This window comes from Nycticebus coucang, chromosome 4 (genome assembly GCF_027406575.1).
Source record: "Nycticebus coucang isolate mNycCou1 chromosome 4, mNycCou1.pri, whole genome shotgun sequence".
NCBI lineage: Eukaryota > Metazoa > Chordata > Mammalia > Primates > Lorisidae > Nycticebus > Nycticebus coucang.
The window spans coordinates 92,740,140-92,766,398 of record NC_069783.1 but is presented as its reverse complement, the minus strand read 5'-3'; the positions used below and the strand labels follow the sequence as shown (position 1 = coordinate 92,766,398).

The following is a 26,259-nucleotide window of genomic DNA, read 5'->3' as shown; positions in this document are numbered from 1 at the left end:
ATTGCCCTAAAGACATTCTCTGGGATTGGATCTTCTCTTATGGCAAGAGCTGAAGCAAGATTCATTAATATTTTTTAATCTATACCTTTATTTTTCCTGTGGAAATATGAATGCAGACATGACTCACAGTTACAACTTTCAAAACATACATTTTGAGAAAACATTGCTTATTACGTTTTGCTGATGATAAAGTTTAGATCTATGACATTTAATAGGCCTTTTAATCCATCAAAACAAAGTTAAAATGGTCAAGCAACCCACAATAAAAACAGGAAGAGACCCTCATAAATCCAAAATACACACTTGGAAACTCAGCACCTTTCATATGAGCTACATTAGAGCCCAATTGTGTAACAACAACATCAGACCACAGAGACTCCAATGTTTTCAAAGAAAAGTGGAGCATTTTGTCTGATGAAAGGAAAGGAAAAAGAAAAGGAAACAAAAACTCATCATTGGGCAATTTGCAACATGAGTATAAGTGAAGGATGAGGTCAGATTTCAAAATTATAGAACTCAAAGATATAAATCTGTTATAAACTATTTTCTTTTCTCCTTCCTTCCTTCCTTTCTTCCTTCCTTTTTTTTTTTTTTTTTTGACAGAGTCTCACTTTGTCATCTTGGGTAGAGTGCCATGGTGTCACCACTCACAGCAATCTCAAACTCTTGGGTTGAAGTGATCCTCTTGCCTCAGCCTCCTGAGTAGTTGGGGCTATAGGCACCCACCACAATGCCTGGCTAGTTTTTAGAGATGGGGTGACACTCTGTTGCCCAGGCTAGAGTGCTGTGGCATCAGCCTAGATCACAGCTACCTCAGACTCCTAGGCTCAAGTGATCCTCCTGTCTCAGCCTCCAAAAGAGCTGTGACTAGGAGCATCTGCCACAATGCCTGGCCAATTTTTATATTTTTAATAGAGATGAGGTGTCTCACTCTTGCTCTGGCTGGTCTCAAACTCCTGAGCTCAAAGGATCCTCCTGACTTGGCCTCCCAGAGTGCTAGGATTATAGGTGGAAGCCACCAGCCCTAGCCTGTTATAAACTGTTGATGGAATTACTGAGTTAAAAAGAAAACTAGTTCTGCCATCTGTAAGCTTTTGGCTAGCTAAAAGATTTGCCTCGGGGTATAATTCCAAGGAGGCTTGAGGCCTCCTTTTCGTGGGTGAAGGGGTACTTTGCAAAGATATAGCCTAAGGATCTCATCTCCTAAAAGTCTTAATTGTCAGCTTTTATTTTTTGCCTTAAGACATCATTCCATTCTTCAGTCTATTTTTCTTTTTTTTTTTTGAGACAGAGTCTCAAGCTGTCACCCTGGGTAGAGTGCCATGGCTCACAGCAACCTCCAACTCTTGGGCTTAAGCGATTCTCTTGCCTCAGCCTCTCAAGTAGCTGCGACTACAGGCACCCACCACAAGTCCCAGCTATTTTTTTGTTCTTGTTGTTGCAGACATCATTGTTTGGCAGGCCTGGACTGGATCCGAACACGCCAGCTTCCGTGTATGTGGCTGGTGCCCTAGCCGCTGAGCTACAGGCGCTGAGCCCCATTCTTCAATCTCAAAGACTTCCTGAACACAGCTCCTTTCCTTAAACTAGAAGAGGTCCTCCCAGGACCCTGACTGAAGGGTGGAGGGTAGAAGCTTTCTTTGAATCTCTTTGGCAAATGAGAAGGAGGGGATGTCTCTTGTCCTCAATGAGTTGCTCTTTCCTATGAAACACATCCTGGTTTCACAATGGCTGGATGGCAAGAAGTCTAGACTTACTTTCTGGACTTGAAGTGATCTCCAATGGGTCATCCCACAGAACTCCTATGTGCCATGGAACTACCAATAGCCAGGGTTTTTAGGGTCCCAAAGAGCACACAAGGAGATCCAGATTCAGAAATATGCCCCCCAACTGCCGTGTGTAAGTTTGAATCTGAGCCACTATTTTGTACCTTCAGCTTCCTGTTCTATATCCATTATCAGACAGTGGTGGAGTAGGGTTGGGGCAGAGGAATTGTGGTGAAATACTCTTCCAACTATAAGAAAATTCGATTAAGAAACCTAAAAACTTGTGGAGTCCATAAAAAATAACTATCGTCCTGTGTGTGGATTGGGGATACTTTCTACTTTACACAGCCTTGGGCAGTGTTTCATATGGACCTCACCATAACCTGGCACTTCACTTGGGTGGACACAATGAGTCCCACTTTCTAGGTGAGGAAACAAAGGCTCTCTCCTGCAGTCACACAGCTTTCAAAGGCTGAGTAAAGCTGGAATTAAGCCCTGGCCAATTTCCATGCCACCTAGCTGTGGCCACATAGCATTATGCTGACAACTGACCCCGTGAAGCAGGAGACAGATGCTACATTTTCACTGTTGTTTGTCCTCTCTTTTTGCAGCCTCCCCAGGAGCCTCCCCTCCAGATGGGAGGCTGCTCCCGCAGATCTTCACCTGGCTCTCCAGTTGGCTCAGACGCTGCTTCACCTTCATCTGGGTGGCGTTGTACTCAGCCAGGAGCCGTGCAAACCTGGTTTGTAGGGTGTCCAGGGAGGACTCCAGGTGCTGAACCTTCTCCTCGATGTCCTTGGGGTCTGCCCCGTCCTTGGCCAGCTCCTCATCGATCAGATTGTCCTTCATCAGGATCTGCCGTCCCTTCTCCTCCAGGGCCTTCTTGGCTTCAGGGTACTCAGTGAGGGCCTCCATCAGGTCATCTTTTGAAAGGCAGAACAGGTCCGAGTAGCCAATGCTCCTGATGTTGGCTGTTCTGCGGTTCCCTGACTTGCTCCCTTTGATGTTTAGGATGCTGATTTCCCCAAAGTAACTGCCATCACTGAGGACCACGAACTGAGTGATCCCATCATCAGCCACCACAGCCAGCTTGCCCTCCTTGATGATGTACATCTCCTTTCCAATGTCCCCCTTCTTGCAGATATAATCCCCAGGGCTGAACACAGTGGGCCGCAACTTCAGCACCAGCTCCACCAGCAGCCCTGCCTCACAGTCCTGGAAGATGCGAACCTTCTTCAGCGTGTCCAGGTGCACATTAATGGCGATCTCAGCCTTCAGCTTGTCTGGGAGGCTCTTGAGCACCTCCTTCTCATCCACCGTCTTCCTATTGGCCCACAGATAGTCAAACCACCGGATAACCCTCATCTCCAAGTCCTTGGTTACCTTGCGAAACTGCATGTACTGCTTGATGGAGTCAATCTTGGCCTGGAACTCTGCCCGTGAAGCATTCATGTTTGAGATCATGGAGCCCACATTGCCTACAATGGTGGCAAAAATCAGAACTCCCACCAAGAAGTCTAAGACCACAAAGAGATACTCCTCATCTTTTACAGGAGGTGGGGTCTCACCGATGGTTGTCAGTGTCAAGGTGGACCAGTAGAGGCTGTAAATGTACTTCCTGGAGAGGCGCCCATACTCTGGGATTGAGATGTTTGGGTAGACCCAGGAGTCTGTCCCAAAACCAATAAACTTGGAAATGGCAAAGTAGATGCAGGCATTCCAGTGGATGATGATGAGGATGTACAGGACCAAGTTCCCAATCCTAAACACATTGGGGTAGTTGGTCCTTGTCTCTGTGCGGTCAAAGAATTCAAAGAGCCGGGAAAACTTCAGTAGGCGGTTGAACCTCAGTTCTGGGTAGTTCATGCCCAGCTTTAAGTAAGCCAGGTCCGTGGGGACCAGGGACAACACATCCAGCTTGAAATGCAAGGTCTTTGTGTAATGCTTCCACAGCCTCTCAGGATCCCTGACCACTAAGCCTTGCTCAAGGAAACCTAAAGAAGAAGATGGAGGTCACTTAGGCATCAGAGAAGCTAACTTTTTTTGACTATGGTCCTGTGAACTAAAATAAAATCCCAAGCCGCCTTGTTGACTGAACTGACCTCCTCTCAGCCAATGGGACCCCAAAGAAACCTTAAAACTCAGTTTAACTGATGGGATTTCCCTAATGGGATGGGAAATGGGACACATATCATTATGCTTGCTAATGGTTTTTTCCTAAGGGCTAACCAGAAACCAATATTGTGATCCAGTACAGCATTCTTTATGGATAAGAGACCACTGCATGAGTAGTTTTAACTAGCCTACTGAGCAGGAGGAGAGAGGGCATTCATGTCCTTGCTTTATCTTTGTGATATAAGAGGGCAACCATTTCTGAACATGGACCCCATAAAAAGGACATAAAGATCAATTGCATAGGTGCATGTTTCTCTTTTCATAAATCTTCATGACTCCTTCTATAGCTTGTTAAATATATATATTTGACCCATTCTGTTCAGTATAAATTCCTCTTCCCCCTGTCCCTGCCTTGAAGCATATGTTCCTGGCATCTGGCTAGGGCTCCACTCTCCAGCCAACCACAATCTGCAACCCTTTATGAGAAATAAGGCTCTCCCTTCCAATTATGAACCTGGTTGTCTCTTCAGTTAACAGTCCACATAAAGATATTTTACATCATAATTACACAATATGTAGTGATACCTAGAGAAATGATGTCAAAAACCACACTTACCATTACTGTAGGAAATGCACTCTGATATTTTCTGTTTATGATGTTCTAATATATTCTATTTAACTTTAAAAAAAATGCAGGTCAAAATTTGAATATGAATTGGGTGTTAGATGATAGTAAGAAGTGATTATTAAATTTTAATAGACAAATGGAAATATATATATTATATATATGTATTTCTTTCTTTCTTTTTTTTTTTTTTTTGTAGAGACAGAGTCTCACTTTACCACCTTTGGTAGAGTGCCATGATGTCTATATATGTATTTCAATCAGGGTCCCTTAAATGTAGAGAGACATGCTGAAGTGCTTATTGCCTGGGATTTGCTTGAAACATTTCAGCCAAGAAAAGGGGAATATAGGGGCACAGAATAGATAGGCAAATGTTGTTAACTATTGAAGCTGAGTAAGGGCACATGAGATCTGTCATACTATTCTCTCTGTTTTTTCTGTATGTTTGAAAATGTTAATAATAGAAATTTTAAAAATGCAGGTCATGGCCTTCCAAATTCATTTCACCAGTCACTAACGGGCACAACCTGCCTTTCACAGCACTGTGCAAGAATGCAGTTCTTTTTCTGGATTCCACATTACTGTCACCCAAGGGTTTTTTAAAACATATGAAGTCTAGGATCCACTCCCAAAGACTCAGACCGGTATGGAGGGGAGCTAAGCACCAGGAGTGATGGGTGTCATGACCACTGGAATCAGTCAAGTGAGCTTGCCCTGCATTCTTTTTTATTTATTTACTTTTTACATTTTCAAACAGTCACAACAGTGGAGAGAATAAAATAATGAATGCTTGTTAAATTTTGGTGAGCTTTAGGATTACCCGAGGGCTCTGTTTCACAGAGCCCCTGCCAGGCTGCCCCAGAAATGGCTACTGGAGGTCTGGGAGCTTCTCGCAAGTTCCAGGAGAGGCCATCGCTGGCCACACTTTGAGACTAGATTAAGGCAGGACTCCCCCTCTGTTATCACTGAAAATCAGGTTTGCTGTCACATACAAGGGCCACCTGGCCTCGCAGCCCCAATCCTCACAGCATTCTTGTGAGTTTACTGAGGGCCCAGATCCTTATGTAGCACTCTTTGTGCCCAGGGCCTCCTCATTGCTTCTTTAAGATGTCTTCTTTCAATTCCGATGATTTTTTTTCATGGTGTATCTATGATTCCCAGCCACTTCACTTCTGTGCCTCCTTCTCCCCCAGCTTCCTGCTGAGTCTTAGGTTGACAAGCATAGTACCCAAGCATGAAGAGGGGTGGGGTTGATGTCTGCATGAGGGCATCTTGGTCCACTGAAGCTCAGCTGGGACCAAAGAGAGTTGACCTAATGGGCCACTCATGCAGCTCTTATAACTACAGGCTAACGTGAATGTGGCATGGATGCCAGGTTGGCTGGGTCGCCCATGCAAGCCTCAAGCCATGCGTTCAAGGTTTTCTAAGTTACGATGCGGGGCACCAGTGTGGAAGTAGTGGAGTGCCTGTATGGCATGGCCACGTAGTGGCAGTGGACTTTGGTTAAGTCGCTTGGCATCTCTGGCCTCAGTTTATCAATCAGCAAGATGGAGTTAAAGTCATTTCTGTGCTTTCTCTCTCAAGCTGCAATTCTAACGGGAAAGCAAGATGTACTTGAAATGCTTTGTACATGAAGCCACAAAAAGGTTGGTTGCTGAGACCTGGTGTTGTTTCCATTGACAACTTTGGCATGGCTTTAAGCTAAAAAATTTTGAAAGTTAGCTGGGCATTGTGGTAGGCGCCTGTAGTCGCAGCTACTTGGGAGGCTGAGGCAGGAGAATTGCTGAAGCCCAAGAATTTGAGGTCGCTGTGAGTTGTGACACCCCAGCACTCTACCTAGGGGGACATAGTGAGACTCTGTCTCAAAAAAAAATATTTTTTTTTGAAGAGACAACCAGGGCCTGTCTTTGTGAAAATTAGAAAAGGGTGCCCCAAGGGTACACAGCAGGGAGCCAACCAGAGGCAGTTTGAAGGAAATCATAACCTGCCTAGGCCCAGCTTCAGATTTTAGTTCTCCACATATTAAACCTCCTCTGAAAGTCACAGAGTAACATGTGTAGGATCCTCTGAACATCTGGAAGAGAAACTCCAGGACTGCCTATGTTCTCCCTCCCACACCCTTGGATGTTGGGTAGTTCAGAGCTGGAAGGGTCCTTTGAAATTACATTTTGGCCTTCTTATTTCATAGGTGATACAAACAGGGCCCAGAGAGACAGCTTGACTTGCTCAAGGTCATTGAGAGAGCAGAGCGCAGAGCCCTGTTCCTCAATGGAACAAGGTTTGGTATGGAAGGCTTGAAGCACCCAGCACCACCACCCTCATGGTTGGAAGTCCCCAGCTCTGCCGGCCTCTCATGGCCCCAGGTAAGGTGACGCCCAACCTATGATTATGGATCTTCCTGAGCACTCCCGTGGCCCCCATGGTCCCCCTCCTGAGGGCCTGTGGCCAGGGTGAGAGGAGTCCCTGGACTTGGGGCACACTCACCTGTCCGGGCTCGCACCAGCACATCCAAGCCATAGAGGACATCGGCTGAGTAGTCCAGGGCCAGCCACAGCATCAGATGCTCAGACTGAAGCTCATCAAAACAGGCCCTAAACAAGCCAAGCACGAGAGGGATGCGTGTGTGCTGCGTGTCTGAAGCTTGGGCCGCCCATGGGTGAGCGCTGGCTCTGTGCTGCAAACACTGGATCATTTCATCCAGAGCAGCCCTGCCTCCAGTGTGAATACTCCAGCACAATCACCCCAGCTTCTAACAAGGAGGCCCAGGCCCAGGGGAGCTCTTCTGTCTTGTGGTCACAGAGCTCCTGAAAAGAAAAACTGGGATTGACCCCAAAGAGCATCCCTGTTCCTTTCAGCAGCGAGCTATGAAACCCCAGGAGGTACCGTTTTCTAGGCTTTCAGGAGAAATCAGGTAAGGGGCTCAGGTCTTGCCCTTTCTAGGGTCAAATTCCAACAAAAATAGGTAAATTTCTGAGCGAAGCGATTAATAATCAAACAGGCCAGCACCTATGTTCAACTTTCTCCATCTTTAAGTTCACAAAGGCGGTACCCCCGCACTCCCCTACTAGCCTCAAGAGAGCAGCAGCCCTCCCTGCAGTTGGCTCACGGAGGCCAGAGTCCCCTGCCTGGCTGTCCCCTGCCTCCCTTCAGAGAGCAGCAGCTCACCGGCATGCTTCATTCTCCCCGCTTGCTATGACAGGCCCCCAGTTCTCCCCTTTTCCTTGCAACCCTCAGAGGAGCAGGAGATCACCCTTTGCTTGGATAATCCCAAAAGCTTCAGCTCACACTCAGACGGCATCAGGTCGCCTCTGCATCCCTGTCGTGTGGCGTGATCAGGAACGCCCCCTAACTCCCTGCACAGCCTCCTCACAGTGCAGTGGCTCTCTGCCTCACAGCCTAGCTCAGCAACATCCTGAAGCCCACTGTTTTCTCTCAGAAGGGTAGGATGCGCCCTTGCCTCCTCAGTTTGTGTGTTGGCTCAGGAGAGCCCCAAAGCTCCTGCTTACTTTCAGAAGTGCAGTGACCTGGCTTTGCACACCTGTCCTGCAGGTCTGCTTAGGAAGGCCCCCAAGTCCACCCTCAGAAGGGCTGCAGCTTGTCCTGCATCCTTGTCCTGCAGGCCCGGCGGGAAAGACCTTCAAACCTCTTGCTTACTCTGAAGGAGCAAGCTTACCCCTCTGCCCTGCTCATTTACGTCCCGCAGACTTGCTTAGAAATGCCCTGAAGTCCCTGCCTACCCACAGAGCTGCACCAGCACACCTGCATCCCTGCCTGGCAGCAAGCTCGGAAATGCTCCGAAGGCCCGCATTTGCCCTCAGAAGAACATGCTCCCTTTGATATTCCCAGGTTGGTCTGCTCAGAGGAACAGCACCTCACCCTTGCATCCACAAAGAGCAGCCTTTTGGGAGAGGCCCTCAATCCCCTTCTGCTTACTGTAATTAAAGAGTAGCAGCTGCCCTGTGGTCTGCCCTGCTTCCCCTCACACAAGAAGCTGATCTGCCCTGAGTACTCATTCTAGAACTCACTCAAGGAGGCCCTAGCATACCAGAACCCTCGCTGCCCATCTCAAGCTCTGTTCCCTACCAGTGCTCCAGAGCACCCTGGTGGGGCTCTTTGAGAATGTCTTGTTATGGATGGAGAAACTGAGGCACAACAGCTAAAGCGTGGCCATGAGGGGACCAGCCCTCTTGAGGAAGAGTCGGGCTCTGTTCCCTAGGACCCCAGCCCTCGTCCCTCCCCACTACCTGCACACGAGCAGACACCAGTTGTAGAAGATGGGAAGCGTGATGACAGTCAGCCAGTGGTAGTACATGTTGCTGGAAGGGTCTACCACGATGGCATCCTTCTTCTGCCTGGAAAGCAGGCACACACAAGCAGTGCAGTGGGTTAATTACTGCAGCTTCAGAGGCATTTAGCGACCCCAGGGTGCTGCAGGCTGAAGTGACTCTCCACCACAGGGTCCTCCTAGCCTCAGGGGGTCATGTTGGGTCTCCCTGTGTGGGAGGACAGATGGGAGGTGGGGCCGACTCTGGACGTCCTTCCCTCCCAGCTCAACCTCCCAGGAAACCACAGAGGACTGCCAGTCCCGGTGCCGATGTTCCCACGTGCCTGGCAGCATCATGCCCTTCAGGGTGCTGGGGATGAAAACGCCATGTGTCACTGAGGTCTGCAGAGGTCTGGGGGAGCTCTGTGAACTTGTTGATATCCAAGGCCTACCCACACCCACTCCAGGGCTGGGGCCTGCAAGTGCCTTTAAACATCGGTCAGGCAGTTCTGAGGCAGGTCCTCTCTGGACTGAATTTGGGAGCTCTAGAGTATTCCCCTGGAACCCTCTCCAACCCCTCACTGCATTTGTGCTGATGTCTCAGGGGCTTTTCTCCAAGCACCTGGACTCTGCCTCTCTATTAAAAACCACAGCCCCGGAGTAATCGATGTTTCGTGGGCCAACACTGAATGAAAGACATTGCTCAGGGAGCTTGGATTTGAGGATGTGTGTTTACTGGAGGCACTACTGGAGACTGTTCCTTTTCTTGGGGTCCATGTGTCTCCCCCAGAATCTCATGTGCCCTCCACACTGGCCCAGGCCTGCAGAGCTGCTCCTGTGTCCCAGAGGAGACCTTGGTGACTGCCTGCTTTGGTCTGGACTCCGCAAGTGCAAGATCAATTGCTCATTGTCAGGGCTTTGGGCATTCCCAGCAATTCTGGTCACACTGGGTTGCATGCAGGTTTGTGAATATAGTATCTTCCAGTACCCCAGAGAAGCCTTCGGCTTATCCTGACTGTCTGTCCCCCTTGCATAGGCAGATAGAATGGTTGGAGTCCGGGGGTACATGCCTCTTACCCAAGGCTGAAGATAAGTGACCCTTTTTAATTATAAGCCCCCTTGGGTTCCCAGAGCTGGGAGAAGCCTTTCCCAGCAGAGCAGGACCTCACCTGGTCTCAGGAAGCCCAGTCTCCAGCCTGGGACCAGCTCGTTTCCCTCGGCTCTAAGCAGCACCCCCATCCCCCCCCACGGGTCAATGCTAACTGGGGGCATTGCTCAAGACACCTAGTACTGGACCTCAGGGGAAGGGGCTGGCCTGTTTGACCACTGAACCCCCTCTTTGGAGGCAGCTTTTCTCAGTGTTTCAGATAGGCCTTTATCTCTTCTTCCTTTTTTTGCCTTGTCACTGGCTGAGGCAGGGTGACATTCTGCAGAATATATACCAAGAACATTACCATGGTAGAAGGAGTGGACTGCAGTGGCGTGAGAGAGGGCATGGCATAGGAAGTGGATATCTCCAGGACACTGGGATGAAGTCAGCTTACTGGTTTTATTACTAGTATAATTATTCCCGAAGTGTGAGGTAAACTACCCCCCTTGAAGTATATGTTGGGGTATTAATGGTTCGGTCTGATGTTCTACAATTTCTGGCCCATTTTTGTGAATTCCTGGGAAGTCACAAACAGTCCCAGATTGGAGACATTTTGAGGTAATGGGAAATAAACACGAATCTACACATTGAGGGTAGGAAAGTCACTCAGAGTTTTGGAAGTCACATGCCAAGCTCATGGCTCTGAAGAAAAGGGTGTGGTCTGTGTGTTGTTCTCAAAACCTGTCTCTGGATGGAAGGAAAACCTGAAGCCAGCAGAAGGGAAGCAAAATTCAAACAGGCTGGTTTGTGACGCACACTGTGGCCAATCTCAGAACTGCGCCAAGCTTTCAAATGCAGCCACTTCAGACGAATAGTCAGCCTTCGAGGGACTGTGAGGTGGGTTTGCCTGTGTGTGCAGAATGTTCCTTAGAGCAGGTGTCTCTTCAACTCACAACTTTACTCTGCTGCTTCTTTATTGCATGCCTTTTAAGGATTAGGTGCTCTTATAAAGTTATCTCATGAGTAGTTATAGTAGTTTTGCAAGGCGGGCATTAATGCCTCATTGAACAGTTGAGGTTACCAAGGCAGAGGGTTAAAACATTGCCCGCACACCCTGGATCCAACTTTTGGCCCCTCTCATTTTGCTCCTCCACATGCTGGAGGAAGGCATGGGTTAATAAATAAACGTCTGCTAACTAAGTGCTCATTGAAAAAGATGAGACCAGTTTTACCTAGTGCTTTCTATGGAAATAACCAAGGGTGTACACAATCATGCTTATAGAGGAATAATCACTACCATTGTTCGTAACAGTCAAAAAGTGTAAGCAGTCTAATCACGTAACAGTAGGAATTCATGATCAACAATGGTATTCTACAAGGTCACTTAAAATGATGTTGTGAGCCAGTGACATGACAGGCACCTGTAGTCCCAGCTACACATGAGGCTAAGGTGGGAGAATTGCTTGATCCTAGGAGTTTGAGGCCAGCTTGGGAAACAGTGAGACCCTCCATCTCAAAACAAAACAAAAAATAAATAAAAATTTTAAAAATGATGTCATCAAAGAATAGTTAGTGACATGGGAAACTTGTTCCAATGCTTTGCTAAGTCAAAGAGCAGACTACGAAAGAGTTCATAATAGCTGCATTCATTTTCCATTGCTGCCAGAATAAATCATCAAAAACTTAGTGGCTTAAAACTACACAAGCTTAGTATCCTGCAGATCTGTAGATCAGAAGTCTAGCATGGGTCTCATCAGACTAAAATCAAGGTGTCAGCAGGGCTACCATCCTTTCTAGAAGCTCTAAGGGGAGAATCTATTTCCTGCCCGTTTAGATTATTGGCAGAATTCAGTTCCTAGTAGCTGTAGGACCCTAGTCCCCGTCTTCTTGCTGCTGACTTCAGATGAAGGGCAAGTCCTGGCTTGTAGAGGCTGCTGCTTCCCTGGCTCCTGCCCCTCTGCCTCCATTTTCAAGTCTAGCAACCATGGGTCAAGTTCCTCTCACAGTGGGAGTCTCTCTTCTTCTACTTCAGCTCTCTGACCTCCCTATTCAATCTCCTTCTCCTGAGAAATCAGGTAACATGCCCAAGGTTGCAAAGCTCTTAGGTGACTAAGTTGGAATATAAATTCTCTTAACAATTCTCCTGCTTATAAAGACTCAAGTGATTATATTGTGCCCACCCTGATAATCTAGGATAATCTCCCCATCTCAAGGATGTTAAATTCAATCATATCTGCAAATTCCCCCTGCCGTATAAGATAACCCATTTACAGGTTCTAGGGCTTAGGATGGAGACACCTTTTCAGGGGATTAGTCTGCTAACTACACTAGTCAATATTTATTGAGTGCCTACTGTGTACCAGGCAATGCTCTAAGCACTTTGCACATGTTAACACATTTATTTTTCACATTCCCTTGAAAGTAAGACACCATTATAGTCCCTGTTTTATAGGTCAGGAAACTGATACAAGAGAAATCAGGTAACATGCCCAAGGTTGCAAAGCTCTTAGGTGACTAAGTTGGAATATAAATTCTCATAACAAGTATATATATTAAATATATAGTCTCTATCTATCTGCACAGTATGCATGCCCAGAAAAAAGATGGAGGCATATTTGCCAACATGTTAAGAGGAGTTCTCTCGGGTAGTGGAATTTCACTGTTAACATGAAATATATCTTTTGTTATGTGTAGTCTCACGGGTGTTTTTCTTGTCTTTAAAGTTTTCAGCAATGAGTATTTCAATAAAGTGGAAAGGAACAAAGGGTAATTAAAATTGTCAAATGAGAAGAGCAAGAATGATTACCTATCCTCTGTCTTGAAGCTATTGTGACATGAACCCTGGAGTCTTGTTTTCTGACACTGGAGAATTAATGCCAAGTTACCAGCAGAGGGCACTGCCCACAAACTTATTGAGAGTGCTTAGCCCAGCCTGGAGTTTAATTACACCAAGCTCAGCTTGCCTTTTACAGGATTTGCGCCCCTGGGTTATAGACCTTGAGCCTTTCCTCTCACTACCATGCCACTGAGAGCCTAGGAAAGCACTATCTCCACCCAGTCATGTCCCAAAATCCATCCAGCCTCTCCCAAAAGAACCTATACAGAGCTGCAAAATGATGCTGATTTTCGCTGGGAACAATTTGATGGGGAAGGGAAAAATTATTCAGAACCCATGGGGCCATGGGGCTAAGTGAAAATGCTACAATTGTGGTGCCAGAGTGAAGGAGGGTGACCACGAAGAGTTATTTTTCTATGTCCAGGGTGTCCTCCTTTTGGGACAGTTTCTAATTTTGCTCCTTTGTCCTTGGCTTCAGTGTGGATCCACAAAGCTAGCCCCTCTATATGAACAGACTTAAGAGCCTGGTGCAGCCAACAATGTCCAACCCCGTCCTTGCCTACACCCCAGCCCCAGGACAAAGAAACCTAGAGACCCTCATGACCTCTGTCCAGGGCTTCCAGTGCTCTGAGCCTTTCCCCAACTGAGAGATTCAATACTCGAGTTTCAGAAATGTCTGACTTTAAATAAAGCACCTATCACAATAGCTATTCTTTTGTAGATGACTTCATTTCATCTTCTTGATTGCATAAATTTGGACATCAAATCTGCAAACAAAGCACATGCTTCTTTCATGGAGAGAAATAGAAAAAAATTCTACCTAAGGAGCAAAGAGGGAAATAACAAGAGAAACCCTTGTCACATTTCCCTGTCAATCGGAAGTCTAGAGATTGACATTTTTTGCTGATACTGATGGTTTTTCCCTAATACTAAGACCTGCAATCATAGTATTCCAATAAAGAAGTGGTAAAATGGAGAATTGTGCACATACACATGTGCATGCACGCTAATGCATGTGTACAATCTCACACACAGGCCACACACTGCCTGGGATCTTGAGTGGCACTTGTGAAAATCACACATCAAACTAATCTACCAGCTCAGCATCTGGTGATAGAAAGTAATTACAGCAGGTCACCCTTTCAAGAGGCTATTCTCCAGAAATATTTAAATTTCTTCTTTCCATTGCTTTGATTATGCCCTCAAAATTGGCCTGAATTGTCTGTAAGAATAGGCATTTCACTGGCACACTGAGGTTGGAGAATTAAAAAATTCGTTCTCATCCTTAAGGAAAATATACATTGCTCTGTAAGGAATGCCAATTTTACACCCTCAAATTTATAGTGATACAGAATGTAAAAGTTGAAAGTGTTTATTTGATCCAACCTCTTTCCTTTATAGATGAGAAAAACGACAGCCAAAGAGATAAACTGACTTCCCCTAAAAGGAAGAAGACCTTCTCACACAGACCTCATCTTTCTCCCCATCTGTCCACAGAGAAGGATTTCCCAGGAAAGGAGCAGGATCCTAGAATTGCCTACTGGTGTTTTGGAAGGATGGGAGCAGGAAAGGAGAGAGGCAAAAGTGGGGCTTCCATGGGATGAGGGTGTCCCCAGGACTAGGAGGCAAGGCTCTGCAGGGAGCCCGAGTACTTACTCCTCTGAGTTGTTGCTGGCATTGGCATTGTGTTTGGCCAGGGGCCAGGTGCTGCAGGGAGGGAGAGAGAGAACAGCATGGCAATCTGACCTCAGGTTGCATGACTTGGGACCATTTCTCCCGAAGGGATTTTGGGGGTACACCTAGCCCCTTCTCCTGGGCCCTTCTGCTCACAACATGCAGAACACAGGGTTTTGTTATTGTCAAGGCCGAAAACATTTTGTGACTTTAGTTCTGATAAAAACCTTGGGGGAAAAAAAAATGGAGACTTTACATCCTTCGTATTAACCTGGATGGAAGTGGAAGACATTATTCTTAGTAAAGCATCACAAGAATGGAGAAGCATGAATCCTATGTACTCAATTTTGATATGAGGACAATTAATGACAATTAAGTTTATGGGGGGGGAAGCAGAAAGAGGGATGGAGGGAGGAGGGTGGGGCCTTAGTGTGTGTCACACTTTATGGGGGCAAGACATGATTGCAAGAGGGACTTTACCTAACAATTGCAATCAGTGTAACTGACTTATTGTACCCTCAATGAATCCCCAACAATAAAAAAAAAAAAAAAAAACCTTGGGGGAAGAGAGGATGAACACAAGGCTTCTGAGTATATGAAGATTTATGATTTGAATCCCATCAGCTGTCTGGCTTCCAATTCCACTTGCTCCCCTTCTGCTCTGTTCTGTGCGGGGCAGGTGCCAGGCACTACACAGGGCACAGAAATGGACCTGCCATGGCCTCTGCCCTGTGTGTGCGTCCATGCCTCTCAGGTGAAGGAGGTCTCACTCCCTCTGTGCCAGAACAGACACATCCAGCAGTGGTGACTTGCTACCCTCACCTGCAAAGGTACTCAAAGAGCGCCCTCCCTCCAAACCTCAATCCCAGTGACCTCTTCCAATCAGCCGGGCCAGAAGCTGTCCAGGGGCAGAATTATCTCAGCTTTTAGTCTATCTGACCCCTCCCCTGACCAACTCCTATAGCCTCAGGGCCTGCACCTACGATCTGTGTGAGAATCTGGCAGGAGGTAGGAGAGAAACCGCATGTTTATTTACAGCTGAATTTTGCAGTACCTCACAGTGTCCTGTAGGAAAGTGTGCGTCTCAAAGTGCTCAGCTGTGAGTGCAAGTTTTTGACAGGGTTGGTTAAATTAAAAAGCCAGTTGGTGGGCAGTGCCTGTGGCTCAAAGGAGTAGGGCACCAGCCCCATAAGCCAGAGGTGGCAGGTTCAAACCCAGCCCCTGCAAAAAACTGCAAAAAAAAAAAAGACAGTTGGCTTCGCAGAGTTGCTAGAGGGCAGCTTTGCTGTTCATGGTCACTACAGACCACTGACAGGAGACCACAGGAACAGGAGCCCACGGCCAGTGACATCCCCGCCTGGCTCTCAGGGTTCTGCCCATTCTGTGATGCTGGACATCCCACTTAGTGCCGTTTTGGCTACTTCTGCTTGTCTCCCCGGCTTCCTCTCCCTGCCTATGGTGTGGCTGTCACTGCTTATTTCTGGATCGGCTTTGCTCATCTGAAAGTCCCCCACAGAAGTAAAAACCCCGTGAGCTTGTAATGGAGGGAAAGTTGAGCTCCAGGGGGCAGGGGGTACAGCACTCATGTTTACCACACCTCTGTGCCTGCTATTCTACAAGGCCAAGTCCGCTTGGGAAAACTGAGACCCGTCTCTGCATACACTTTGCCTTGCAAAAGTTAAAAACCCTCCTTCTCCAGGAAGCCTCGCTGATGGATCCGCTGCCGTCCTGCATGGTTGCCTTCATCTGCCCGCCCTGGCCGGTGATGTAGTATCTGTGGAGTCAGGGAGGCCTGCCCTGATGCAGCGCTAGCTCAACTCTCTGCTCATTTAGTCACGTTGGGAAATGGAAAAAAGGCCTAACATTCATCTCCAAGGATGGAGGAAGATTATTTGATTAATTTAGCCAAGGAAGTCTTTGCCTGCCCATTAGAAATTGAATCAGTCTGGCTGGCTTGCTAAGAAACCTCTTTCCCCTCCCTCCTCCTTCTCCTCCTGGTGTTCCTCTCTCTCCATCCTCCCTTCTTCCTCCTCTGTCTGCTGCCCCTCCTGTCTTTCCATCTCAGCAGTGAGAACCACGCAGGTCATGTACTCACAGCATCGGCCTGGGTCTGGAATGCCTTGCCCTGTCCTGGCTGACACCCAGTCTCCTCCCCACAGCCCAGGGAGCCTGAGGGTTTACAGACCAAGTTCATGTGAAAACGTTGGCCGGGAATGCTTCTCAGAGGACCTTCACATCTCAGGGCGAGATCTCCGCTCAGAAGACTGAACCTGCTCTCCTAATGCAGTCAGTCAGTAGCAAGAAATGTCCTTGACTTCTCATATTTTATCTTAAAAATTCCTGTACACTTTTGCAATCCCTGACAAAATATATGATAAACTCCCCCCTTAACTGTGGAAGTAAAGTGGAAGTGCTAGGAAGATTCATCATGTTTCTCCCGCAGCTCTGCCACTATCATGCCCCAGGTACCTCGCGTGCCCATTTGAGAATCCCCAACCTAAGCCCATCCTCTCCTAGTGACATCAAAATAGATGGTATTTTCTCTAGCAAATTATCTAGCATGGTCTGTCCTGCAACTATCATGCTCATTTCCACTTTTCCATCTTATAAATCTTAGTGTTCTCTAGAGGATTCAGCCATAAGGGAGCTTTCCAACTCCCCCCTCCCATCCTCTCTAGAAAACAGATTCTGGGTCCTGAAGAGACCCTTTACCAGTCAACAATGATCGATTCAACTCCTAGTGGTTCAAGGGTCTCTCTGCAGACCTTCTGCTGGGCTGATTTGGCAAAAACAAGAGGCAGCAGCGCTGTGTGTCTGGGGGTGTGGCCGTGTGAGGAGATGTGCAGAGTCCCTGGTTCTGTAGTTCCTCCCACCAAAGGGAAAAGCTCTCCCCCTGCCCCCTCTCTACTGCTACCAAGGTCTCCCCTCCCCTCACCCAGTGGTTCTTTACCTGATCCTGGACATGGATGGTTCCCCTTGAAAATTGTAACCAACTTGTGAACCTTCTTCCCAGAAAAATGTATGTACTCATGTCCATAAAATTGTGGGTACCAGTAAGTGCCCCCTGAGCTCACAGTTTAAAAGGACCTGTTTTCAAGCAAGATGGGGTCACAGTGCAATCTAGGATGAGGGTGGTTTGGTGGAGAGAAATGGTTAGGCTGGCATTCCCAGGTGAGTTTCTGAGATCACTATTTCCAGGGGACTTGAATGGAGCTCCATGTGACATGAGGGCAGTGGCCAAATGCGGTCAGGCACTCTGGCTCAAGGGTTTCCTCCTCCCAGGGCCTCCTGGGCGCTGGTGGAGACTGCAGGGGCCATGAAGTGTTCTCCCCAAACAGATACTTTCTTTTTTTTTTTTTTTTTTTGTAGAGACAGAGTCTCACTGTACCGCCCTCGGGTAGAGTGCCGTGGCGTCTCACGGCTCACAGCAACCTCCAGCTCTTGGGCTTAGGCGATTCTCTTGCCTCAGCCTCCCGAGCAGCTGGGACTACAGGCGCCCGCCACAACTGTTGCAGTTTGGCCGGGGCCGGGTTTGAACCCGCCACCCTCGGCATATGGGGCCGGCGCCCTGCTCACTGAGCCACAGGCGCCGCCGTACAGACACTTTCTTCAAGGAATGGCTCAGGGGGATGGTGGTCAGGGCCACCTGTGGGGGGCACCCCACAAAGCAGGTGCCCCCCCCTCAGCTCACACAGACCCCCCCTTTTTGGTTTCTTACCTTCTCCCTCTGTCTGGTGGCTCCTGGCTACCCACATTTTCCTGCATATTGCTTTCTCGGCTGGACACCTCCTTGAGCTCAGCCCCATGGAAACGCTCCAGGAAAGAGTCGGGTCTCTGGTCCTCATGGTGTAAGCGCCTGGCGGCCCATGTGCGCAGCGAGATGATGAGATGGGACAATCTGAAAGGGCATGGATGAGTGCTGAGTGGCAGAGGAGAAGGAAAGCCTCTTTTTCTTTTTCTCTTTCCCTTTCCCTTCTCTCTCTCTCTTCCTCCCTCTCTCCCCCTCCTCTCAATGGGCTGGGCAGAAGCAGAGATGACCAGCAGGGCATGGGTGCCAGGGCCCTGTGGGTCAAGTTTGCATCTCCACTCTGTAGGGGCCTCTCACCCCCTCCTCCGTATACCCCAGCAGAGCTTTCTACTAAAGGACACTCTGTTATGGTCCCGTCCTTTTAAACTTGGACTCTACTTAAGGCATGACCCTTCACAGGGGGCATCAGTGAGCCCTTCTACTCATTGCTCCTTTTGCTCAGCAGAAGGAGCTTGGCTGTGACTGCTAAGCATAGGAGCTGTAAAATAAGACAGTGTTCCAGTGATGAGACATTCAGAGCAAGGTTCTAAGGAACAAGCGTCCTCCTGCAACCTTCAGTCTTTTCCTGAACCGATTATCTTATTAATTTTTTTCTTATGCAAACTCCAGTTTTCTGCCCAGGCTTGTGAGAAAGCTTCTTTGCCACTTGTCTTGGCCCCTCTCCTGGATTCAGACCCCACTGGGAGCTTGCCACAGGCTCCAGCCCCTGAAACTGGAGTCCCAGTGCCCAGGGCTCATCCCAGCTCAAGCTCTCCTGTGAGGGGCCTTCCCTCAGCCTTGCCTATGTCCGCCCCAGTCTCTGTCACAGGGAACAGGGGAAAGAGACTCAGTTCTATTTCTTGGCTTCCGGTTCCCCAATTTGGCATTGGCAGTGCCCTCCACTGACAAGGTGTCCCTAGTTAGAGCCAGCACTAGACAACCTGGAACCAAGCTGTGAATTATCACATCCCTTGACCCTAATCACACACTGTGACCTTAGCCTTGGGGAATAACTTGAATAGATAGATGCTTATAGCTGCTGCTGCAGACGTATTTTGAGGGGTCTGCCCAGCTCAGCCCCTCTGCTCTGGACACTCTCCCTCTGCTGAGGAGATAGAACCAAGGTCACACTTCCCCCAGCCCCCAGCCTCAGCAACAGGACTATGGTGGACAACTGACCCACTGCGAGTCACCAGCCTCTGCACTTAGAGCCAGGCCAGGTGTGTGCTTCAATTCACAACTGTACGGAGAAGGCCATTTCTAGCCTTGTGTCTGCTGACACGCAGAGAAAGCCAGAATGGGGGAGACATACAGAAAAAAGCCCAAAGATCATGACACTCCAGGAAAAAATGAGAGGGAGAAGGGGGCTGCCCCAGTTCCCCTCCTGTGAGCTCCCTTGGCTCCGTTTCCAGGCCGTGGGGTTGGCTTTCACCTGCACCCTGCACCAGACCCCCCAGGGCTCTGAGTGAGAGCTGACTTGAAGTGTTCTCTTCCTCCCAATCAAAGAGCCTTCAGACAGCGTTTTATTGGTAAAACAAAACCACGAATGTCACTTAACTGCCCAGCTACAATGGACTAGTTAAATAAATAATGGTACAATAGCATTCTCCAGGGTGAAAAGTACGAAAAATAAATAGAAAAGTGAATGATTTTTTTTGCAATAATCTTAAGTAAAAAGTATAGAAGATAGGGTAGCGCCTGTGGCTCAAGGAGTAGGGCGCCAGCCCCATATCCTGGAGGTGGCGGGTTCAAACCCAGCCCCGGCCAAAAACTGCAAAAAAAAAAAAAAAAAGTATAGAAGATAGAAGTATATAAAACTATGGTGTCAGTTAAAAAAATGTGATAGAAAGACGTAATGAGTCCAGAGTTTGCTGAGCCCCTGTCATGGGGTGGCTCTGGGCTCTGAGCCAGCCCTCAATCCCCCTGGGGGTGGGCCCTGTTAGATGCCTTTCTAGCTGAGCCTTAAAGAGGTGAAAAGGCTTCCTCCAGGTGGTGCAGCTGTTGAAACCACAGCACCAATGTCATCAGAGGGAGACAGAGCTCAGAGTCTCTTTAATCTTTCACATTCTTTTGCAAGTATGCCTGCTACGGAGCCTGGACCCTGTGGGAACCTGCTGGAGCTATTTCAGGTGGTAGCACCACTGCATAGGGCTGTGTCCACCTGGTGGTCTCCCAGGGCCAGCTGCTCTTACCACTTCTTTTGGTGACTCTCTTCTGAATTCTTCCAGAATTAAGCAAGTACCTCAGTGTCACTTTTTATTAAAGTAATTTCAGATAAAGGCAGTTTTTCTTAGCTTTTCTGAGCTCAGAGCACCTGACACAAGAGGAAATTACTCACTGATGAATTTCAGGCTGCTCTGATCCCACCCCTTTCTTTTCCAAATCTTCAATTCCACCTCCATCCAGTGCTACTTTCTGGGATGTATCTATCTTCTTTCTTCCCTGGGCTCCGCCATCTCAAGGTGAGGGCTTACGTGGGTCAGTTACCTGGTGAGCCCCTGGCTGGTGAAGGGGCTTTGCTGGGAGGCAGACAGTCCTCTAGTGTCCATGGTGATCCCTGGCTGCAGTACTGCTGACGTCTCTTCCTGCGGCAAGCGGGCCCTAGGAAATCAAATATGTAGCGTGTGGAATTGATTTCAGGCTCCTCCTGGCCAGATGTCCTGCTCCATGCAGGAAGCTGCTGTCACAGACCACCATCTCAGGGGCGCCCCACTTTGGTTCTCTTCCAGCAGTTTCTGGCTTTTGAGATAAATATAGCAAGTCTGATCAAGGAAAGCAGCCCATGTCCAGCTACTGTCTAGCGTTAAATGAAGGACAAAAGGCGGCAGCAAATGTTGCCATGACCCTCTTCAGGCCACAGGGTAGAGGGAGGTCCCAGTGCCTATCATCTCAAGCCATAGCAGCTATTTCCACAAAATAATTCTGGAAGAAAGATTTTGGTTCCAACACATCTCTGCCTACTGAAATACAATCTTCTAAGGCCAGATCGAATGCTACCTCCCTAGAAGCCTTGCTGAGCCTCCTTTCCCACTGTGTGTATGCTGCTGTCACCCTACCTGGGCAGATATTTGTGTCTGGCAGCCTTCCTGGGAATGCACTGGTTAATATCCCAGAACAGTGGTTCTTAACCTTGGATCACGACCCCTTTGGGGGTCGAATGACCCTTTCACAGGGGTCACATAAATACATCCTGCATATCAGATATTTACATTATGATTCATAACAGTAGTAAAATTACAGTTATGAAGTAGCAACAAAAATAATTTTATGGTTGGGGGTCACCACAACATGAGGAACTGTATTAAAGGGTCGCGGCATTAGGAAGGTTGAGAACCACTGTCCTACAGTATTGTACAGAACAGGCCTAGACCTCCACTAGAGTATAAACACAGCAGAACCTCTGTAAGTTGACCACCTGAGGGACTGTAACAACTGGTCAACATACAGAGGTGGTCAACATAAGGAGCTAGGCCTACTGTATGGATGTATACATGCGATGCCTGTCTGGCTATGAAAATTAGGTCAACTTAAGGAGGTAGTCAATGTAGGAAGGTGGTCAACTATGGAGGGTCTCCTATAATTTGTATAGTACTTTCAAATAAAAATCCACTTCTACTTGAGCCTTTTGCCAAACCCTAGTCTCTCCCCTGCAATACAGAGGTATGGGGTGGTAACCTCGCTTGCGCAATTCAGAGTGAAAAGTGTGAACACAGATGGGACAGGTGCCCACAATGCAAAAAAACACCAGTTACATCAGCAGAGCCTGGCATTTGTTGAATTGCCTAGAATAGGACTGGGAATGTGTTTGGGAAGATTTTTCTTCTTTATAAAACCTCCTAGGGCTGATGCCTGATCAGCTTGATTAAAAGTCATCCAGGCGTTGACCTCTAGGGATTTGCACTTCACTCTCTGAGTGTCGAGGAGCTCAAGCAAGAAAAATTAATTCTACCACGTGACTTAGCCTAACCTAATCAGCCTTCTTAACAAGGTGCTAAGGCAGCTGAAGCAAGAGGCGGAATTACCATCAGGAGTAAGTGATTAGAACGTTAAGTACATGGAGGTGGGATGCATGTTCCAAGGCACCCAGGAGGAGGTGGCAGGGGGGAAAAGTGAGTTCATCTCTATTGTGCTTGGATCTGAGCAGTTGGCCTGCAGGTGGTGGTGGTGGAAGCTGACAGCTGGGCTGAGGCTCGGTCACAGCCTGAGGGCCTGGAAGATCTGGCTGAAATCCCAGGGATGGAGGTGTTCTGTCCCCTGCAGCAGCTCTGCAGGGAACTCTGGGGATCAAGCTGTCGCCTGGCATTTTGGCTGAGTCTGGTTTCTGTTAGTTGCAGGAGGGTACATTCTGAGAATGGATTCATTTGCATTCACAGAAAAGGAATCACTACCTATGGATGGGTGGAGAGAGCAAAACTCACGATGGATTTCAAAGCCGGCCTGCACTGGCAGCAGTGACAGCTGCTGCATGTGGCCTGGATCTATGATGCTGGCTTAAGGGGAGCAGCAGCAGTGGAGTTGGGAGCCGGCAGGCCCAGGTTCAAATCCCTATTCCTGCACCTCTTGGCTGGGTGTCCTGTGGCCTGGTCATTCCCCTCTCTGAGCTTAAGTTTCCTAATCTTCGTCACGGAAATAAAGAACAAATTGGCCATTTCTAGTTGATTTAAATATTACACTCATGCTCATAAAGGCACACGTAGCTATGAAGAACAAGGAGAGCCTTCTACAGCATAAATCCCAGGGCCCCCCAGGGAACTTTTCTTCCTGGCGCACCTCCCCACTTGTTTCTTGACACTTGAAATGCTGCCAAATCGACGCCTTTCTTTTAGCTCCAGAGTCTCCACCTTTGTTAAATGCCTGGGGGTATTTAAATAGTAAACCCAATTAGTCACTTCTCCAAAAAACTGATTTTATAATAGCAAGCAGATGGAAGGGAGATGGGACGAGAGGAGAGGAGCTACACGTCTGAAGTGGCATTCTGAGCCCCCAAGGAGACAGAAATACTAGAGGAAAGGAGAGACTTGTAGCAATCAGTGCAAGAATGGGGAGCTAGAGCCCCCCAAGGGTGTGGAGAGGCTGGAGAGTCTGGGCACGAGTGGCAAGGGCTTGGCAGGGTCAAGCAGGCTAGGCTGCTCCTGAAGCTTCCCTCCAATTCAACACGGCAGTGTTGCCTTCAAAGGAAGAGCCTCCTCTCCCCGAAGTTGGTAATTAGCAAGAACAAGAACGAGTATAATGAAGAGACTGTTTTGAAAGACAAGATCATTTTCAACTTGTGATACTCGACTTGCAAGTTCATTTGTAGAGAGGATTTCATGTTGGTAAAGTGAAGGCTTCCTGTCACTTGGGTGAGGACAGAAGTTTTTTTTTTTTTTTTTTGTAGTTTGGCCGGGGCTGGGTTTGAACCTGCCACCCTCGGCATATGGGGCCAGCACCCTACTCACTGAGCTACAGGTGCCGCCCAGGACAGAAGTTTTTTATGTGAACCTGTGTCTTCCTCCAGAGGGTTTGGAGACGTGAGAGTCACCTTATTTTTCTTTTCCTCTTCTCAAGCCCTAAGGAAATGTATGATCGGAATCCACTGTCATTGGCCACATGTGACCCAGGAGCAGAAGCCAATGTATTTTTAAGGTCTTGCTCCTAGAGTAACAGCTGAAAATGGTTTTCTTTCTTTCTTTTTTTTTCAGAGACAGTCTCACTTTGTCGCCCTTGGTAGAGTGTTGTGACGTCACAGCTCACAGCAACCTCTAGCTCTTGGGCTAAGGTGATTCTCTTGCCTCAGCCTTCTGAGCAGCTGGGACTACAGGTGCCCACCACAACGCCCAGCTGAAAATGGTTTTCTTCATTGATAATTGCTTTGGGATACTCTTCAGGAGTAGCAAAAAGGCTTCTCTTCTGTAGGATGCAACCCCCCTGTGCCTAAATGCTCACTCAAAACAGCTGTACCAAAAGATTGATTTGGGATTTGAGGTGCCGTTGGTCCTAGCTACAATTCCTGTAGCAGAGAATAGTCTTTCTCTATGGCATTATCCTCAAAAATATGCCAGACAACTCTTAAATAATTGAGTTAACTAAAAAGATCTAAGTAGAAAAGAAAAACTCAAGACATTTTTATTTTTGGTATGTCGGGGTGTAAAAATGTTTTCATTCAAATGAAGAGTTTTCATCCTACCTTATGACTTTCCACTGTGAAGATAATTCCAGAAATTAAAAAAAGAGAAACACTACATTGGGCCTCCAATTTGGGAAAAACTGGAGAAAAGGATGTCTTAGGGGATGGAGAGATGGTGGCTCCTTCCTCCCAGGAGGACTCAGCAAAGGGCCACACCAACACACAGGTCCCCAACGCAGGCTTCTTGACACCCCTGAAGATGAAGTGTGTTTAATATTTATGTACAATTCTCAATTATTTATCTGAAAAGCTTTCTGAAAGGACTAGAATTTCAATGCAAACACCTGTGGTTTGTCCAAACACTGTTCCCTCCATCCAAGACAGTGATTTGAAACTTTACAATTGTTATTTGCATGTGCTGGAGTCCTTCCTTCAAGTCAATCTTATGTGGACACCTCATCTGTGAATAGACTGCAAGGACCCAGATTTCCACACAGTGGCCTGTGTCAGGATGCCTTTGATGGCACTATGGCACTGAGCATGGCCTGCCTTCTAACTGTCCCCTGGAAGAGGGGGCAGGACATCTGATTTATACCACACACATGTACCCAGGACAGTGGGCACCCAGGACACAGCCGGAGTCCAAGACATTTTTGGTGTGCACATGGGAGAATGTGACAGTTGGTGGAGTTGTTACCGCAGAATTTAGTTTGCTGCATTTGAATCTTCATTTCTAGCAATTAAGTAACTTTCTGAGCGTCCTTTTCCACATCTCTAAAGTAAGAATAAAAACTACCTTGCCAGGGTTGTGAGGACTGAGTGCTATGAAGAAGGAAGTCGGAAGAACTGTGAGGACCCGCTGCCTCCAACCTGCGGCTGGCGACGCTGAGGCCTTCTTTCCCGCAGTCTAGATCGCTATAGAGATAACCCAAGCCAGGCCTGGGAAGAAAAGCCGGCTTACCTGCTGAGGCCATTTTCAGCGTGATCTAGATCTCTGTCTGAGGTCTCTACTGCACGGCGGGCCAGGGCAGAGGGGTGGGAGAACTGGGTGTTGATCTTGGCCATGTTCTCGGTGGTCACATTTAGCCTCCCAGATGACTGCTGAAACATGAACACAAAGCGGATATGTCATGAGGACAGGGAAGTGACCACAAACCCAGTTCCTTGTGGACAAGGGCCCCTCCATGTGGCCTCCAAGGGAGTCCTGACTGGCACACCGTCCTGTCCCTCATTGTTCCTGCCACACTGTATTTCAGTTGGATGTCTCTGGGCTCTTCGGCCCAGCCTGAGGCACAAACAAGGTCTTTCACTCCTTCAGTATGCCACCACCCTGAAGAGCTGCTCAGAGTTAAGTGCTGAATAAGCAAAGGAATGAATGAATGGCCAGGCTGGTACCTGACTAAGGAATCTGAAACCCACATAATTTTCTGGGATGATGCGATGTCCCTCTTGACCCTGGTTTTCTCATTTCTTTACTTTAATCTTATGAGGTGGCACATGTTTTTGTAGTTCTCCCAAATTCTTTAAAACAAAGCGTTTTAAATTTTTTTAATTAAAAAATTAACTAGCAATACTTGACATTCAGAAAACCTTTGCAATGTGATGTTAAACCTAATGCACACTCACCTCATTTAATCCTCACACTAACCTGTTAATATTTTTGATTTTTATCCCCAGAGATAGGTAAATTGAAATTCAGAGATGTTATGTAGCTCGTTCAGTCAGATCAATAGATAACACCTGTCAAGGTGGCATGATCCTTGTACCAGAAATCAGGCCATGAACTCTTTCCCTTTACCAAACTTTGGAACGTGCTCCCAGGAGTAAAAAGAAAAGAAAGCGGATGTGAGGGCAGGGCTGGGGTGATTGGCCAGTTCTGTGATTATTGGACAACTCTTCCAGCTGGAAGATGAGCTCCTCAGGAAGTTTCTCTAAAATAGATTAACATAGGCTCTCCAAACAGCCACAGATGGTGTGTCAGATATGAGTAGAGATC

General features: G+C 47.7%; 1 protein-coding gene across 1 annotated transcript; it reads right to left on the bottom strand.

Annotated features, from left to right (window-relative positions):
- Positions 1 to 747: 747 nt before the first annotated feature.
- Positions 748 to 25,351, bottom strand: CNGA3 (cyclic nucleotide gated channel subunit alpha 3). The gene is made up of 7 exons (XM_053589360.1): positions 25,225 to 25,351; positions 20,645 to 20,758; positions 18,089 to 18,268; positions 14,353 to 14,403; positions 8,751 to 8,858; positions 6,991 to 7,097; positions 748 to 3,760 (listed from the first exon to the last, which is right to left on the bottom strand). The coding sequence occupies exons 1-7, from the start codon at positions 25,326 to 25,328 to the stop codon at positions 2,349 to 2,351; spliced, it is 2,076 nt and encodes a 691-aa protein (XP_053445335.1). The 5' UTR covers positions 25,329 to 25,351; the 3' UTR covers positions 748 to 2,348.
- Positions 25,352 to 26,259: the final 908 nt, after the last annotated feature.